This window comes from Dermacentor silvarum, chromosome 1 (assembly GCF_013339745.2).
Source record: "Dermacentor silvarum isolate Dsil-2018 chromosome 1, BIME_Dsil_1.4, whole genome shotgun sequence".
NCBI lineage: Eukaryota > Metazoa > Arthropoda > Arachnida > Ixodida > Ixodidae > Dermacentor > Dermacentor silvarum.
The window spans coordinates 179615915-179634611 of record NC_051154.1 but is presented as its reverse complement, the minus strand read 5'-3'; the positions used below and the strand labels follow the sequence as shown (position 1 = coordinate 179634611).

At 43.6% G+C, this 18697-nt stretch overlaps 1 protein-coding gene across 2 annotated transcripts in view; it reads left to right on the top strand.

The window, feature by feature from the left end:
* LOC119436468 (calcium-activated potassium channel slowpoke) overlaps nt 1-18697 on the top strand; it is a 194084-nt gene that overhangs the window by 110501 nt on the left and 64886 nt on the right. For both annotated transcript variants that reach the window (XM_049657971.1, XM_049657966.1), the window contains exons 3-5: nt 7232-7246; nt 7562-7585; nt 10336-10359. In XM_049657971.1, coding sequence (XP_049513928.1) covers nt 7232-7246; nt 7562-7585; nt 10336-10359 — 63 coding nt within the window. The remainder of the gene's footprint in view (nt 1-7231; nt 7247-7561; nt 7586-10335; nt 10360-18697) is intronic.

Genomic DNA, 18697 nt, shown 5'->3' with positions numbered 1-18697 from the left:
TCTGAGAGGAAGCAGTGACAGCATGTAACGAATATATTGTCACGATCAATGGATGCCAGCGGCTTGTACCGCGCTTCAAAAGCGTAACCGCAAGCAGATGAGCAGGTAACAACGCGCACAACAACGCATCATCGAGATGTGCAGATAATGAGAAAATCATTGGTATTTGTGTGTTCGTTTTTCTTGTCTCCACAGGAACCGCGTAAGGCCGAGAACACTTCCGAGCCTCTGAACTGCATTACAACCTATCCGCAAAACTTATTATTGTTCCCCTGCTTACCTTCACCATATTTTATTTCAGCTGGACGGTAATTCTATTGGCTGTGATCGACAAAAGCAACAAACCGTCCAGGCAGCCTTTGAAGTTCTCGATTTTTGATCGCCGACAATTGGGAAAAATAGACCAGCCACTCGCATGCAACCGGTCCACCGTTTTTCGCAAGACCCCATAAGAGCCCCTTTTTGCCGAACGCCCATGCAAGAAAGGGTGCTTCGTGTTCGGTGACCACTAGTGGCTACGATTACTAACTACGTTCTTACTGATTAGTAGCTTCAATCCAATCGATGCTCTATGCACGATGAGCGAACTCGATGGACAGGATGGATGCTTTGACAAACACACGCCTCGTGCAGCTTTTCCCACTTTCTCTTTGTATGATGAAAAAAAAAGTGTGTGTGAAGCATTCACATTATGGCGCTTTCGTTTCCTCATGCTGCGTAGAACTGGAGCCAGTAAGCAGTAAGTACTGGCCTCGCCTCCACGTCACAGAGGCTGTGCTGCATTTACACTCTGCTTGCAGTCACTGGCGTTCTGCGCTCAATCCCGACGCGTCGCTGCTCCACAGAACGCTTTGCCCTCGGCTGCGCGCGTGCGAAGACAGCGCGGAGGCGAGAAAATGTGCCAGAAAACGCTCCCCATTAAACGCAGCGCTGACCGCTTCACGTTCGCATTGCGGGACTTTCTGCCGGTTCTCTCGCCTGCGCGATTTCTTCCAATGTTCTTAGTGCGCACTTGAAAGAGGAAACGGTGCGATGGCGACGAAACGAAATGTTCAAGAGTCCTAGCGGCGAAGAAGCGCGTTCTCGAGCTACAAGTGGGACCGGATGACCGTATGCGTTGCACTCGGCTTCAGCTTCCAGTGCAAGAGCGAAACGCACGAAATATTTGCTCCGCGATATTGAAACAATCAACTCAATTACCTTTTGTTAATTGTTTAGACAAAACACTTGCTCGCTGAGGCCTCGTAGAGGGGCTGACACGTGCCTCTTTTGCGGCATATTCTGGCACTTTTGTCGCAAAAGTGGCTCGTATTAGAGGCATTCGAGAGTAAACGTACCGCAGCAAGTCTAGTGTGCTCGCAATATTTGCTTCTTTATTAAATATATTTTTGCGTAAGTTAATTTGGTTGAGAAGCAATAGAAACATTTAGTTGCAATCTGTATTCGCTCTTCTTGTGTCTATCATCTTTCTTTCTACTTGCCGAGGATTTACGTTGGCATGTAGGAGCGCGGCAATGCCCGTTCGTGCATGCGTGGTGCTGATATTCAGAAATTCAAGCGTTAAAGGAGTATACTGACACAAAATTTCAGACTCGTAGTTTCTCCTTTTTCTTTGGTTAATCAAAGGCCCACACCCTCTAAACCCAAGGAGAAAATACTGGCAAGCGTCATAGTGCGCTAAATAATGTACCAAAACACTTATTTCTACGAATATACTTCGGTACCCAGAAGGTGCACGCGTCATATGACGTCATGATACAATGGCTCGCTCCGTTCCTGTAATCGCTACGACTCTCACAAGCGAGAGTAGCTAGAAATGAAAAGTGCACTCTTTTTTGTCTCTTTTTGAACGTTTCTCAGTTTTTCAATGAGCAACGTTGTCATGTCTAGTCTAATTGCTCACGACGTCAGCAAATTTCGCTCTGTGTCATGATGTCCGGATAATATCGATGACAACATGTTCGGCTCCCCGCTACCAAACTTTAGTATCAAAATACCTTATAAGTAGAGGAGTGCGAATATTCGGATTTTCGAATATGAATTGAATAGTTTCTGCTGTTCGATTCGTATTCGATTCGAGAATTCCCTATTCGAAGTTGTTCGAATATTCGTTTCTTTAAAATATATTAGGAATAAAAATACTATTTAGAGTCTCCAGGGAGACAGGACAATGAAAGTTAGGACTGTTCCGAATGATTCTGCTACATAATAGTTGGGGCTCTTGCGCAGGGTCACCATGCAGTACCTGAACGAACGCGCGGTGCAGGTAACTTCTGCTAAATCATTTCCAATCATTCAATACTAATGGCTCGCTTTTAGGCAGCTTATATGCGAATTTGTTTCCACTTAGTATTTAGCCAGTCTTGCCACATTTACATCCCTTTAAAACAAGATGCAGAGCTGTAGTCTCACGCTTCTCTCCTTCAGCGAATGTAACCCTGTACGTGCATCTGGTAACATGCTGTTCTTTTGTTCCATTACTATCATTACTATGATGCCTCAGATAATTGAAAGCAGTTGTTCAACCTTTACAAGCTTCTCAGTTGTCCGAACGTCTTATTGTACACGGTGTTATACATAGATGTCTCAATGTATATAAGCCAGATTTCCTTTTTTTTTTTTACCAAACTCCGTGCAAACTTGGCATTTATTGTTGCTTCAGAAACAAGAAAATATACGAAAATAGTCGTTTTCAATTCGATTCGTAAATTTCACTATTCGAAACACCCCTACTTATAAGTGCTTCCCATTCATCATATTAGGCTAGTGTCACCCTTGTACTTGTGACAATTGCCTGTGGTAGAGTTTCTGCAACTGCCAAAATATGTGTCAATACTCCTTTAAGGCACGTATTAGTTTTCCTAGCAATGTTGAAAAACGTGCTATGCGAAACGCGGTTACATATGCGAGCAAATGCCAGATATTGGTCCGGCAGTATTACTAACATTAATTAAATTGTATGCTAGTCAGGCGAATCCTGCTTGCACAGGTGGCTTTTTCGCTTGGGCTGGCTCAATCTTTGTGAGCAAGTAGAGTCAGAAAGTACATAATTACCAATAACAACTTCTTTATCAACTTTGTTAATCAACTTATTTAATTTCGTGATTATGGTATAGGTTTAAGCCAGAAACTTAAGGCAATATTATTCGAAGACAAACCGATTTTGTTCCCTTTTTCTAGAGCGCTCGTGTTCCGATATAGTTATCGAATATGACACTCTGCACGCTAATTTGGCATGCACAGGCGGTAGTCTCGACGCACGAGGACAAACCTCCCATGTGACGCAACTCTTTGCAGGGTCAGTCTTGTTTTGCTAGCCGGCAAACGGAGCGTAGCTGTTATCACCTTCGGCCGGCTTCTAGACTGACGTTCTATACAAAATCACCTGCGTCACATGGGAGGTTTGCCACAAGTCCCGCCTTTGCATGGAACTTAGAGTGAGAGGGAGGTTTATTAAAAATATTAATAAAAGGCAACCCCTGTTGTGCTTCCGGCGCGGTGCCTAAATTAACGTACTGAGACATTCCGAGATATTCATCGTAAAACCAAATTTCATTATAAATATCTCGGAATAAAAGCGCCATTGAAGAATATAAAAAATGGCGTTGTTTTCGAATCGTACGGTGTTTACCTTTCAAATATAAGCATATGCCATAATCACAAAATTGAAATCCTAATTAACAATTTTTTTTAATATGTATTTCTTGACTCTGCTTGTTTGCGAAAAATATGCCCGCGAAAGAGCATAAGTTACCGCCTGTGCAAGCAGCATTTGCAAAGCTATACCATAGCGTTGTTACTAAAGTTATTGGTACATTAATTTTTGAAGATACTCTATGTATATAGACCCATAAACCAGGTGGTTCTATGACGCCTGTATCTGTTTAATAAACATGGCGCGCGATATAAGACAAAATTACTTTTCTTTGTTTGCCCAAAAAGCTTCATAGCAGTGGTGGACATTAGAATTTGCGCGATGATCACCACGCAAACTTTGGTGTTCGCTGCATCACCAAGCTTGGTCAGCAAAAATTGTCATTTTATCTGAAATCACCTGTGTTTAAAAATTTCAGACAGTCGTTATAGAAACGCGCGGTATACACTGTGTTAAATATTCACAGAGACTGTTCGCGGGCTATTCCTGCCGTGAAATATCGTCGCGCATTAGCGCGTAACGGGGGTTGTAACCTCTAGTACATTCATGCCGTTTGTCTTTTTTTTTCCTGCTTGGTTTTGTTTATGTTTGTTCGTCTTTCAGAAGTAGTAGATCAAATCAACCTAAAAAAAAAACGAGAAAAAGAAAACGCGAAACTCGCGACTGAAAAATCGGAGCGGTGACAGCACCGACTTTGATTTTGAGAAGCAAGCAGTCAGCTACGTATAAAAGCAGTTGAGTGTCGGGCGTTCAGTACGAACCGTTACATATCGAAAAACATCTGCTCAATGATTGCGCTATTTTTAGTCAAAACGGAAGGCGGCCTCTGTGTCAAATGCTAAGCGAAAAAGAAGAGCTTCTTACTGACGTTCAGGCTTTCTTCGCACATGTGCTATGGTTCGATATACATTATAGATCACGGGTAAATTTTCATTCGAAAGAACCTGACTTTTCGCTCCACTTCGACAGAGCGCCGTTACAGTTTACGAGAATTTACGAGAACGATACATGTATCTGCATTCAGTAACGTTCTTGCAACGCCGAATATGACTGTTCAGTTTGTTGGGACGGTACTGCCCGCTTCGACAGCATTGGGCGGTGCATGTTGAGGTAATTATAAGGAAGGACAAATCTGCCGCTGAAAGGCATCAGATTACAAGGCATGTCCAGTATAATAAAATAAATAAATCAGTAGATGCCGTATCCTTGTAAGTTACTATACCGTGTGTCCGAGCTAACGTTTGCCAAGCTGCTCAACGAAAAAAAATGATTAAAAGATGGTGCAAGATACAATTTTAAGACCTACAGTGTTATGTCATCAGAGCTCTGATGGTCGAACACCGCAGATCTTAAAATAGTTTTGAGCGGTGTTTTTTAAATATTTTTTTGTCATTGAAGAGCTTGGCTAACGTTAGCTGGGACGCCCTATATATGATGCATTGCATCGCTCACCTTATATCTTGCTCTTTTTTTTTTCGCAACCTTTTTGTGCTGACATCAAGCTCTCGTGGACCGTCGCTGCTGCCGCAAACGAGGTTTTATTTGTTGCTCTTGTTGTGGGCGCAATTCCCGTGCCACAAGCGCAGCTCAGGAGGAGGAAAAACACGCCTGTGCCGACGCTGCGAGCTAATATTTAGCTTCTTCGAATGGCGCTTGTTCCACGGCACGCTCATATATTCGCTCGCTCTGCGAAAGCAAAAACCACACTTCGGCCCTGGTTGCAGCTTGCACGTACGTCAATCGCCTGCCCCTGAGCAAACTTTGGCGTTACAGTTCCCGGGTGTTGAGGTGGAAGGCCTAAGACAATTCTGTCAACGTACAGTTGAGCCCTGTATGCTTATCAGTTTTGATACTACCAGTATGCGCACTTCTATTTGCTTGGACTCTTGAACACGTCGCCCGCAACAAATGCAGTTATTGTATGTGCGTGCGTGTGAATGTTCCATGCCATTCCTTGCGCAACACATCGGCACAGTTCACCGCTAGAGATCCAACACTTCGCCCTCGGTTTCTGTTGGCGAACGCACCGGTGGCAATTTTCCGATCGTAGTAACCAGCATGCCGAAATTGTTCAGGCTAGCACTGAACAAAAATTCGCTGTTCTGTTTTCTATGCTACTGCTGTAATATAATGAAGCTTTTGTGTGGGGAGCGACGTATCAATATTGCGAGAATTGGCACTAATTGACCACCACCTTTGATGTGTGAATTCAAGCAATAACAGGGGACGGGGGCTACAGGCGTGCTCTTGTTTTGACACGTCGACATGAGGATACTTATATCTGCGAGTGAGGCCGAAGCTACGTGCGCGCCGCCGGCGACCCTGCGCATTTCTGCATTGGCCGTGCCGATGCGGTGCGCAGCAAAATGTCGTGCTCTTCGTGTTGTGGGTTTGATATTTCAGCGCATAAATCAGTTTCTGCCACTTCTGCTCTTCAGTAAACACTGGACAATGTCCGCAAGGTGCAGGGGGAGGTGAGGGCGTATACCGATTTACCGCGCAAAGCAGTCAAGACTGTAAAAAGAGCTGCGCGACTATTTAGTGTATTGAGCGTTGAGGAGGTCCGGTATAGTTCTGCCCGATACAAATACTGGGTTTGAGGGTTGTGTATATTACTCGTAGTTGTAGTCACGGTACCTGTGCATTGTTATTTTCTGCATGGTAGTTAGTGTGTAAAACGCTTTTCAATAGTCTACTTTTTTCTTTTTCGCATTCTTCGTAATGTTTTTTGAACTGATATGAGCATTTTGCGTAGGTATAGAGAACATCTTGCGCTGAAAGAATTGTACAATGTGCTCAGTAGGTGCTGTTTAGTGACGCCAGCTTTCTGCTCTCTTCTGTTTCCGCTCATTTTGGTTTCCGGCTCTTTCTCGATTGGTCAATCGCCATGGCCAATCTTATCTTCTGCCTCTTTACGGCTGCCGTATTGGTCGCCTTCCTTTCTTCGGTTCAGTAGCAGGTACCATGTGACAAGCGTCATTTTTTTCTTCCTGTCCGCTTGGTTTGAATACTGTCTTTCGTTTGGACTACTTGCACGGCACACCCTAGCCCCGCCTAAAACAATAGGCTTTTCTCTTCGTTTATTACTAACTATATTTTGCTAGACATTACCTTTTCATTAATTGTTTGTTTGGGACCTCCAATTAGGCCACGCTCAAGAATTCCCTTCCTTGCCCTAATTGTGTGAGTGACCCAGCAATTGGTGTGAATACATGTGCCAATAAGCGTGCAGTGTCTGACACTAACGCGATCTTAACAAGCTTGTTTTATTATTATTATTATTATTATTATTATTATTATTATTATTATTATTATTATTATTATTATTATTATTATTATTATTATTATTATTATTATTAATCCTCTCTTCGGCATCTGAACACTGCCATCTTTACTTTCTTGTTTTCTTTTCCGGTTTCTGCTCCACTCAGGCATTTTTGAGAACACAGCATTTACCTCTTGCTTTCAAGATGACCAGTATGCTTTGCTTTGTCACTGACTGATCGTACAACCAAATATGTCTTTCCTTTTTTTCTTTCTTAATGCTCACTTTCTTGTGCATCTTGTCACCACAAGCCGTGAAAACATACAGTAAGTATTCATTGCAAAACACATTCGCAGGGTGCCTAATTTGCAACACAAAAAACAATAGCTTATTTCCGTCAAAATTTTCCTTTATACAAAACTACAGACTATGTTTGACTTTAAGTATAGTATTCTTAAAGCCAGTTATTTGTCACTCTAGTATGTCACCTGTAATGTGTAATAACCGTAGCGAAACTTTTCAATTACGGAAGATACCCAGCTTATTCTCCTGGAACAAACTCCCGGATACTAGGCGGACAAATATGTAATTGTGTGGCTTTCTTTCCTGTCTCTTCTGCACTCACCCACTTGCTGTCTCAGCGGTCCTCACGACATGATCCAACAGTAAGTTTACACCAAGTTTTTAACGCGAAATTGTCAGACATACGTCGTACGAGAGAAAGAAGAGCAATTTTAGCAAATTAGACTTATGTAACATCTTGGCACTGAAGTAAGCATGAGAAAAGAACTTACGACTTACGGAATGCGCTGAGCGCCTGCTAAAGCTCGCGGGCCACTTTCAACATCTTTGATTAGTGCACAGTCGAGCCGCAGTTAGTGTTGTTGTCCTGCCAGGTTTTGTTCCGTCTCTACAAATAACGTCGAGAATGTTGTGACGCGTTTTTTCGATTACACCAGGCGCTTACTCGCAGAACGCCTGGAGTTGCAAATCTTTAACTTTCCAATTAAGTATCGAGACACTACTGCTTACCCTCGTAGGGCGTTACTGGTTACCATACGTATTTAAATGTTTCCCACGCGTACAATTTCGGACTAGAGCCACAAATACTATATTGCCGTTAATTTCGCCTTAGCGTTCTATTGCTGCTCTGTACCGGCGCTTGTTAGCACTCCTGGTAGCAGGTGCGCGTAGAGGTAAAGCTAGCGTGCACGCGGCTTGGAGCTGGCTGGACCGATGACAGTATTGTTAGAAAGGCGACAGCGCGCCAGAACGTTATACTGGTGCACCTTTTATGGTGTTCACTTCCGGCAGACCTCAGCCATTATCTCGAGCGTTCCTTTGTTTGTCCCGGCGAAGCAGTCGGCCGTTGCGCTGCGCCGCGACCGAGCAACATTCACGGTGCTTCGAAAGTGAAAACCGGGCTGTATATAGTTTAGCTATAAGGCGTCTCGCGTGCTTAGCTGCTGCACCGTGTTCCTTGTCGCCTTAATTAAAGTAATAGCGCCTCGCGTTGGGCATCAAATCCTAGCGCTATTGATTAACGTATAGGTAAAAGCGTAATTGACTGTTGCGCCACCAGGGGCCTAAATTCTCATTTGGTGTTCTGTCGTGCGCATATATATAAAAAGAGCAATGTTTGCGCCACCTGTTACCAGAGTAGCTGAAGGTGTGCGCAAGTAATTTATCATGCGCTCATTCCTTTTTCTCGTACCCCCCCCCCCCCCCCCCCCGAATCATCGTTTTCAGTCGTCTCTCGGCCCTTACTTTATGTTTAAGACCTTTATTGCAGCACTGAAACTCTTGTTTTTTTATTTGTCCCTCGTTTTTTACGAGTCACGTGTGTAATATACACGGCCCGTTGGCGTTTCACCGTAGGTGTCTCGCGATACGTCGGTCTCGCGATGGTGACTTATGGATACCTGCCCAACGGGTTCCCAAGACCACTTTTTGTAAAAGCAGTGAAACCTACTTTTGTGATTACTTTCACACCAACCTCGTAATTACTTTGCCAACGACTTGGCGAGTCTGCATATGCTTTGCGTCATTCTGCATGACATTTGCTGTAAAAGTCCAGACCTTTTTTTATCTCCAAGTTCTTTACTTCGACGTTATTATATCCGCAGCGATGAGTACCGAAGAACACCTACAAAGCTTTGCGTGTCGCGTTAACAACCCGCAGCTGTTCGATAGGTGCTAACGAAAGGCTCGCAATGTGTCACCGTAGCCTAGGTGACGGAGGGCCCGAGTGCTGCTACACCCTTTTTGTCGCTCCCATGACTTGTCCACGAAGGTAAACGATGATGCACGAAAGGTTTCCGTGCACGCTATAGTCCCCGCCAGGCCGAGATGCCACCAATGTCGCTTAGACAGCTTGCTTACGCATACATTACGGAGGTTACAAAAAAAAAAAAAAAAACCCCGAGTCAACATTGCTGCGTTTCTCGGCTGAATCATTCAGCGCTTTCCCTCTCATCGCGGGGACTCATATTCGTGCCGCAGAAACCCTTTACTGCTAGTAGTCTCCGTACGTCTGGATGTGACGTACGAGGAGGCCTCCAGGATGACCGTGGAAATCCTCGCGTGGCGGTAAATATAGCAGGCGAAGGGTGCAGATTCAGGACGCTGAGCCATTACCGCTGTGCTGCTGGAGCTGGCGCGATTCGATTGAGGTCAGGTAAAATTACACGCGTTGCACTGAATAAAAATACCACAGTGCAAAAACGTAACGCAGGCGTGTATATATATGAGAACTTATTTGGTAAGTTTAGTATCTAATACGCACGTCGAACCAGAGCCCAATGTGTAATGACTAATGACAATTTCGTGTAAGCAGGAAAGAGAGACAGAGACAGGAAGAGAAAAATCGTTAGCGGTATAAGCTCGGCTACGGAGTTTTCGAAAATTTTCATGTTCACGGATGAAACTGGAATGGCAACTCTTCCTTGGTAGTCCAGTGCGGCACGAGCGAATGTTGAGGATAGCGAAAGATGCAACGAGTGCGTTGAAGCATACCTTTTGATATATGTATGCGTACATATCTATTCAGTAGCTCTACTGTAGGTTACGCACAACACATGTGTTCGAGGCGTAAATCGAACATGCTTTAAAGCCGAGAACGCATCGGGAACTTTGCCTCGTACAACATTTAACTAAACACCAAGCGGGAACGCTGAGACGAGTACTTCAGTGCCACTCGTATGAGGCTGTGATATGGTAGATGTGGTTTTGGCATGTAGACCATATTTTGCGCTGTATGACCAGTCCATATAGGCTTCTCACGATTTGCCATATGCCCGTGATGTGGCCACGTCTTCGCAACCGCACAAGAACGCAAACACGTTTTGTATTTATGTGGTCGCTAAAAACTGTTCCTTTTCTTTATTCGCATTCCTTTTCCTTGCGGCGCAATCAGTAATGAAAAACAACAAAGATACCAGTAAGTATGCCACTTCGTACTATTCCAATGTCAGTTGTCGTCTTATGTTGTGTTTTGCTGGCCAGCGCTGTATTGAAATGCCAGTGAATGGCACTGAACTGAAATTCCAGTGAACTGTTTTACAAAAATGAATGAAAAAACGTACAATACAAACGTGGGAAGAGCTAGCTACACATGAAAGATCTTAGTAGAGTACAGCTTTCTGCTTTACAGGCTTTATTCTCGGCTTCCCGTGTTCAGTGCTATCGCTCACAAGTTAGCTGGTGCGGCAACATTTGTGTAGGTTATGTCGGCTAGCGGCCAGTGCACGAAGCTTCTGTTCCAATTTTGGGCTGAAGCTAACAAAGGTATATACAGCCTGGAAGCTATTCAGGATTGGCGCATATGTTGAACATGAGTACAGGAAGGAAAAACGACATTACAATGCCATAAAAAGAGGAATTTGCACACTTACAAATTTGCATATTCTGTGTATGAAAAACGAGAGAAAGGCTTACTACACGTGCCCGCAGGTCCGCAGCCCTGATTTTTTTCTTTGTTTTTACTAGCTGATGTGCGCAATTGAAGGAGTACAGACGCTGAAATTTCGACTGTGCGTACTCTACATCAGCAATGCCTTTGCACCATTACTGAATTCGAGTCAAGATGCAGAATCCGTAAATGACCATTAAGTAATTTAGTATTTTATACGTTTTTTTCCTCATAAATTATCGTACATATATGGCATTCAAGAGGAGCATGGTGCCACAAAACGGTTGAAGAAACGATAACGAGGCGCAATAAATTTACTACAATGACGTACAGGGAATGGCAAATGTCAACAAGTTTCGGGCAACCCGTGATCGATTGTTTCATTTCATGTCGCGAAACCAACATGAGACTTGCCGTTGTTTTCCATGGATGCGCTTAAACACCTTTGACGTCGGTATATGTATGTTATCTGGCTCCCGAAAACCGAAACATGCTAATACAAAAACGTTCACATTAACAAAAAAAGTGGACCACATTCTGGAACTGCATCTGGTGACTCGTGAACTTTCTATCTTCCGAGCACGAAAAAGTTTAGAGCTGAAAATTTGACGTCTGTACTTCTTTAAATGTGGTGCGGCCTAAATCACCTCCTTTAACAATTGTTACTGTACCACTTCTTTCAAAGGTTGCAGGCCATTCCATGCACCGTCTCATTTGTTTCCCGACAGTCCGAAGTTTTAGAGAAAGGGGACTGCGCTTCTCAATCTCTGTGCCTTTGGATCGAAGGCCGGCATTATACTAACGAGTGCGCATTACGCGGCCCAAGATCATTCGCGATGATGCGTGCAAGGGGCCTGTAAGCTTTGGATAACTAAAGCTCGTGTTTTCGGAGAGCAATTTTAAACTTTGGGCTACATCGAACTACGCGCTTCAGATCACGAGTCTCGACGTAGCTCAAGCCTCCGTTGTATACGAGAAATCAGTGAGACGTGGGCTCAAAGATTATAGATTACGCTAAAGTTGTCCCGCTTTCCCACTAATGAGAGGATTTATTAAGGCCGTATTGCTCACGCAGTTTTCATCGAACATTTCTCATGATGAATAGTTACAAATAGTAAAGTCAGGCGACAAACCCTGCTGTCGACATCCAGTGTCCTCACTTAGCGTGGAAGTTAAGAGTGTAAAGACTGTTGCCGTCACAAGACAGTTTCGCAGGTCAGACAGCGCAGCGAAATTTAAAATATACTGTGAGGATGCACTCTGGAATTCGCGGCGAGGTCATGAACGCTTTCAAATTTGCGGGCGTTGACCGAAGCTGCGGGGTTCGTTATTAACTTCACATGCAAGATGATCACTGCATAATTTACATTTATTATAAAGAATCGCTGCTCACAAAATACTTTAGAACACAGAAGCTAGGAAAACGCCGCATTTACTTAGGACCTATGCGCGCAGGCAGGGGTCGATGGCTGCACTTGGCACTTGCTTTTGCGACCTACACAGCCCAGAATTTGAACTCCCGGTGCGTGCCCCAGCCGAGAGCAAATTCACGGGCGCAGTTTCGAAACATCTTTGTAAGAGCTGTGCGCCACTATGCAACCGCTTTCGCTAATATTATGCTTGATGTTATGGTTGGCCGGCGCCTGTTCTTACGAACTACAGCAGCCTGTGGACCGATTCCTGAATACGGGTTCAAGGCCCGTATTTACGAAAACGTTCTTACGCTTTAACTGTTCGTAAGCGTCGATGTCAGCCAACCCTGATGTCGGACGTATTATTATTAGAGGTAGTAGCTGGCCAATGACAAACGGCCCTTATGAACAAAAAGCTTCGTGAATCGGTCCCGGTTTCTTTTTCCGCAGCTTCCGTGTTCCGGAATATCTAAAAAAAAAAATAAATAGATTTGTAAGCACCTACAGGTTCTCATAATTGTTTTCCTTCCTTAGCACTCAGCTAGTGCTGTTTAAGCCAGTGTAATACACGTGCCCGCATTAACTTGACAGTCAGCAGCTGCTTTATTTCTTGCCTTTGCGATGTCTAATAAGTGCGCTATAGACGTAAGCAGGACGTGCTGGTGAATATCTGTCTTTTCCGTCACCAAAAACATGTCTCACAGTGACACGCAGTAAGTACGGCCTGCCTCACAGGAGCTGTGAGGCTATGGCGCACAGCGGTGCCCTGCTTGCCGTTGCACGGAGCACGCTCCGGAGCGGGCCTCCCTCCCTCCGCACGTGTCCCTGCACCGTGTATACAACATAGCCACTGTCGCGCCGCCGCTGCGTCATTTGTGTTAAGCACGGTACGCAGCGCAGTCGTGAAGTCTTGAAGCAGGCCGGTACGATGGGCTTTCATGTCGAAATGCCCGTGTGTCTGTGCGTCGGGGGGAGGTTATGAGAGCGTTTTCAATCAACCTTCAGCTGAAAGACCGTAGGTCTCGATACCTCAGACACTTGCGGTCTCCTTAGTTTTATATAAGGGTTCTTGTTCCACACCAATGCCAGCAATTGCTCATCCCCTCGCCTAAAGAAAACGCGCATACAAAAGGACCATGGCGCTAAACGTATTGCGCTCAAAAGTTGCTTAGTGACGAACAGCAGTAACTACAACGCTCTAAAGCACTCCAGCCGAAGGTCGACCGAAACTGACAAGTAGTGGAAGAGCCGGATAGAGGGTTAAAGAAGGGATGGGAAGTAGCGCAGTGTGAATCTAGGTTCTTAACACTGCGACCAGCACACACGGAAGCTACGAACTAGAGCCCGATTGATGTTCCCATTACCCATTCCAGTAATCAGTCGATTTCGTCACTCTCATTCTCCTTTTAGCACTAGCTAACAAAATTTTTAGCAATTTGCGTCTTCTAACTCATCTATGCAAATTACAATCTTGACTACCTGCATCTGAAGTCGTCGTCCTTTAGAGTGCGGGCAGGTTCAAAAGTACCTCGGAAAAGCCTATCGCCGCGGATAAGTCTCACTGAGAGTCTGTGGCACTCCTTATCTGCATTGTTCGGCTCGCAATGGAATAAGGAGACGCAGGACATTCGCCGAGTATTTACTTCTTGAGTTCCCAGCTTCAAGGAACGTAGCTGTAACTGTTCTTCATGAGAGGGTGCCCTATATAAACAATTATCTTGATATTCTGGCTTCTCAGTCTTCTCTTCCGTTGCCTACTCCTTCCCCCCTTCTCATCTTTTTTTCGTGTACAGAGTGCAGGCGAAGGCTCAAAACAGCTGTGTGAATAGACTCTGAAATGCGCCCCATCGAGACTTGTTTCAATGTTTCACGACTGCTATGCGTGATCACCTAAAAGCATGCTTGTGTGTTGTGGTTATCAATGTTTTGACGCGTGCACACTGAATTGTGCATTATGACGCCTCCACGTCCCTGTTCATCATTAGCTGTAAACCCACTTTCGTCATCTTTTTATACGTATACCTCATGGGTTCCTGAAGTTGGAAGATTGTGTAAGTAAAGGAGGGGGAGGGGGGCGTTTCAGAAGTTACCGGCCGGTTATTCGCATATATAACTGAATAAAACAAGAATCTCAAGCATAAAACACTGCACATAGCATACGAAAGCAGTGAAAACATACGAGTACACAAAATACTGAGTCAACAGCGACTGTACAGAATGCACATATCATATTTTACGCCGTACTTAGCGATAAAACAAGCACAAGTAGAAGAACATAATCCTGTTATCATTCCATATTGTGGGTACAAATTGAATTATGATAAGAAGGCCGGTAATATTTTTTAAAGATATCTGGGATCACGTAAATTGATCTCTGCTATGTAAAATGTGATGCGACTTGCTTACTCTGCAATACCATTATTGCTGAGGTAACTATAATAACGAATCTTTCTTTATTGCATGCGATACTCTACCGCCTCGACGTAGCTGCATTAGCATTGTCTATTTAAGGATTCGTGCATGCAGTGATGTCTGTATCCAGAATATTCATCTAAAATATTGGCGGTAATCCTTATTACCTCGCAATAAAATGCACTCCACGGGTGACGCCATACTCAAACAGAACTTACACTAACGTGTTCGACGCGTGCAATCAAATGTTAACACGGATCATTAAGCTGTTGATGATTAAATGATGCAAGTACAAGAAAATATCTCACTGAACGGTCGGATATTCTGCGAACATCAAAAATAGAGCCAACCAAATAAGAATTGCGAAGAAAAGAAAGACGCACGAAATAAAAAAAGGCAGAAATAAAAAACGGATCGAAGGAATAAAACGTCACAAATAAGCCATCCATAGCCTGTTGTGCATGAGAATCCAATCATATAGCAGGTTTACCGTCACATCTCTTCAGTCAGTACACGTAAGGCACATTTAAAATCCCCAGGTGCTCAAAATTAATCAGGAGTCTTCCACTGCGCTTTGCTTCAAAATCAGATCGTGGTTTCGGCACGTAAAACCCCAGAATTTCAGTTAATTTAGTAAATGTAAGACTACGTCAGTACATGAGTGAAAGATGAAACGGATTTATTAAAAACTAAAAGAACAGAAGAAATGATAAATTTAAAAAAATAAGAGAAAAAATTTGAGAAAAGCAAACTACAGAAGAACCTCGTACACAGCGAAGCATAAAAGCGCATCCCTACAGGTACTACAAGTATATCAATTACAGAAACGAGTAATTTAGAAAACAGTACGCAGAGAGTCAAAGATTGACGGAAGTAGTAAAAAAAGCGATCTTATCGCCGTGGCAATAAAGTCTCCGTAACTTAACAACAATTCCAATAAAGATGTTAGCGAAACATGGCCAGAAACTCCATTTTCCGGCCGACCTCTCTGAATTTTCCAATCAATAAGCTTCTTCTAATTCATGGTACTATTTGCAATACCCAATGATTCTGCTAGTTTCTTAGGAGCTTTTATGTTAAGCGCTCTTATTGATACGTGTACGTTGATCATGGGCCTAGTATTCTTGTAAGACGAAATGACTGGTGTTGGAGTGTCATTAAAAATGCCCTTAGCCTCCACCATTGTAGGTTCTTGGCATGGACACTTTAAAAAAGCGTGGTGGGAATATTTCTCTCTATGACCGCAATAACACTGAACACCGATAGCGCCACGGATTCTGCATGAGAAATGCCCATTTTGGCAGTGTCAAGTATCAGACAGTGGCTTTATTAATTATGGACCCGGATTCACAAAATAGCTTACGCTTGAATTGTTCGTAAGAAAAAATTACAGTCAATCCCGTTGCTAGACATATTGTTAGCAAAGGCGGCCGGCCAACTGCCAAGAGCCCTTACGAACGAAAATCTTTGTGAATTCGGCCCCAGGTTCTCAGCGCATTTTATGAAGCCAATAGCCTGCCGCGGCTCCTCCGTTTTACAACGGCAGGCACATAGTGCGCTAACTGTTCCCTTTAAGAGCCACGAGGACATCAGGTTGAGCAAAATGCGCAGCCAAGAAGCTTTCAGTGCAATCTCGCTGCTTTCTTATTAGTGCATCTGGGCCCGTATTCACCAAAAAGCTCTTACGCTATAATTCTTCATAAGAGTAAATTCCAGCCAATCTTGATGCTGGCCGTATTATTAATGAAGGTCACTGGCAAATGGTAAAAAGCACTTACGAATGAAAAACTTCGTGAATTCGGCCCCAGGCCCATATTTACAGAAAACGTTCATATGCTAAAATTTGTTCGTAAGAGCAGATGCCAGCCAATCGCGATTTCAGACATATTATTAGCGAAGGCGCCGGCTAATGGCAAAGAGCACTTACGAATCAAAAGCTTTGCGGAACCGGCATCTTAAATTTTGTACAGCTGCATAGGTTTCTATAGCTTATGTGGTGCGAAATTTATGGAAATCTTGCTTCGAACCAAAGTTACTGAGTTGCTTCTAGGAAAGCTTTTAATGGTAGCGTCTGAAGCTGTTAAGTCAGAGAGAAACGTTAATTCATCTTTGTCTAGCCTCAAGTGCTGCCGGGAGAGGAAACTGGACATGTAAGCTGAGAAATTGCTCTATTACTCTCACACGTTATTGCAAGCTTTCCATTACCTCCATTGTGACGTGGAATTTGAGGGACAAGTTCACGGAATACTTGGAAGCGCAAATAATCTAGCACTTGTATTGAGCGTACAGCGCCTGCCTGAAGATTGGCAAGAAGGTCTAACTGCTTATAAATATGGGCCACTTCTCCCCTGTCTATTCATCTACACCAAACCGAGAAAATTGCGTCCTCTGAAAAAGAATTCGAGATTAAAGCTATCAACATGTATAAAAAATTGTGTTATTCGATATGGCCTTGAACTAAAGTCTATTAAAATCACCTTAACAATAAAATAAACGAGTCCGGCAAGCGGTTTCAGCATAAATTTGTGAAATCAAATTGCACTTTTTTATGAAAACGGTAGCAAGTTTTGCTTTAGAGGAACGTGTTACGGACTTCGTTAGCATTGTAATTGCCGTGTTATGTGAAAATTATTGCTCTGTTTCTCTTATTCGCCTTTCTTGCTTCAGTTTTAATGAATGCGAATAGCGCAGCAAGCCACATATGCCATCAGACGTCTGGAGAATCTTACCTGCCAAAGATTCTAGGAAAGTCTTGCCCCTCGGTGCACACAAAATCTCGAAGGAACATCACAACGCGTGCCGCTTGTGTAAACACGTTGTGTGCGAGTGTCGTTCCCTGGAAGACCAGTTGCTTTTTCACCATGCTAGACTAAGCCGGTTAGAAGACGGATAGTTCGCGGAGCAAACGGACCTTCGCCTCGGTCGTCATGTGTGCAGAAATCTTCCAGTGCGACGCTGCGGTTCTAAGTCACTTGGATTCTTCAACCGCATTTAAACACGTGGTAAACAAACACGTGCGTGAGCGCACATTCATGCTCTGTCGTTGCCTTTTCTCCTCATTCGTTTGAACTCGCTTTCCTTTGAGGAAATTTAAGAGAGGAAAAAGGATGCAATTATCGTTAGCCTCGCTGAGCTTTCTCTCTTTTCGTAGTTCGTTCTCTCATGCGGCATTCACTTCCTCAGCAGTGAAACAACCATGGCAATTTAAATTTTTATACCTACTACGAACGTCATCTGTATTACGCTTTGCATTGTCTCATAGAATTGGCGTAATTCTGTGTGCAAAAGAAAAACAGGCGTAGGTTCAACACATGATTTAATTGAACCATCTATTCTTCATTTATTTACACTTACTTTGTCTATTTATTTGAAAAATCTGAAAGCCGTATATGAAGCATTTTCTCACCCATGACTTTAGTTAAGCTTTCCTTTTTTTGTTTGTTTTCGTGCTTGTTGAAGGTGAAGTTACGTATATGCGGAACATTTGCCCGATTATAGAAAAAATGCGAATAAACAATAGCTGATTCCTGATCTCTGCAAGTGTAGTGAGAAATAATATATACACATGAATGTAAAACTAGACGTAGGAGCTCCAAGTCGGGCTAGTTGGTTGACATGCATGGTATAATTTTTTAACTACGCTAACTCACACTGACAAGGACTGTCTTGTCTGCCTCGTCCTTGTACCTGTGAGTTAGCGCAGTTAAAAAATTATACCATAGACGTAGGAGACGGCCGCTCTACTTAAGCGCAATACGACGCCGCGAGAAGGCAGGCTTCATTGTTCCGCGGTCATGCGAATGCAAACTTTCTCGCATTTAAAGTGCCAAAATCGATCTCTTTAAGCCGAGAGAGACATTTAAAAAGACGAACGACGTAAATAGACCTTGAACTATTGTTCGTCGTCATTAGTTAATTTTTCCATGGCGGTGGTGGGTGGTGATGATGTTGCTACAGGTGGGGTTAATCTGACAGGCTAGGCCGGCAATTGCTCCGCCTGAGGGTATTATTTGTCCTTGTCATGAATATTTGTTACCACGAGT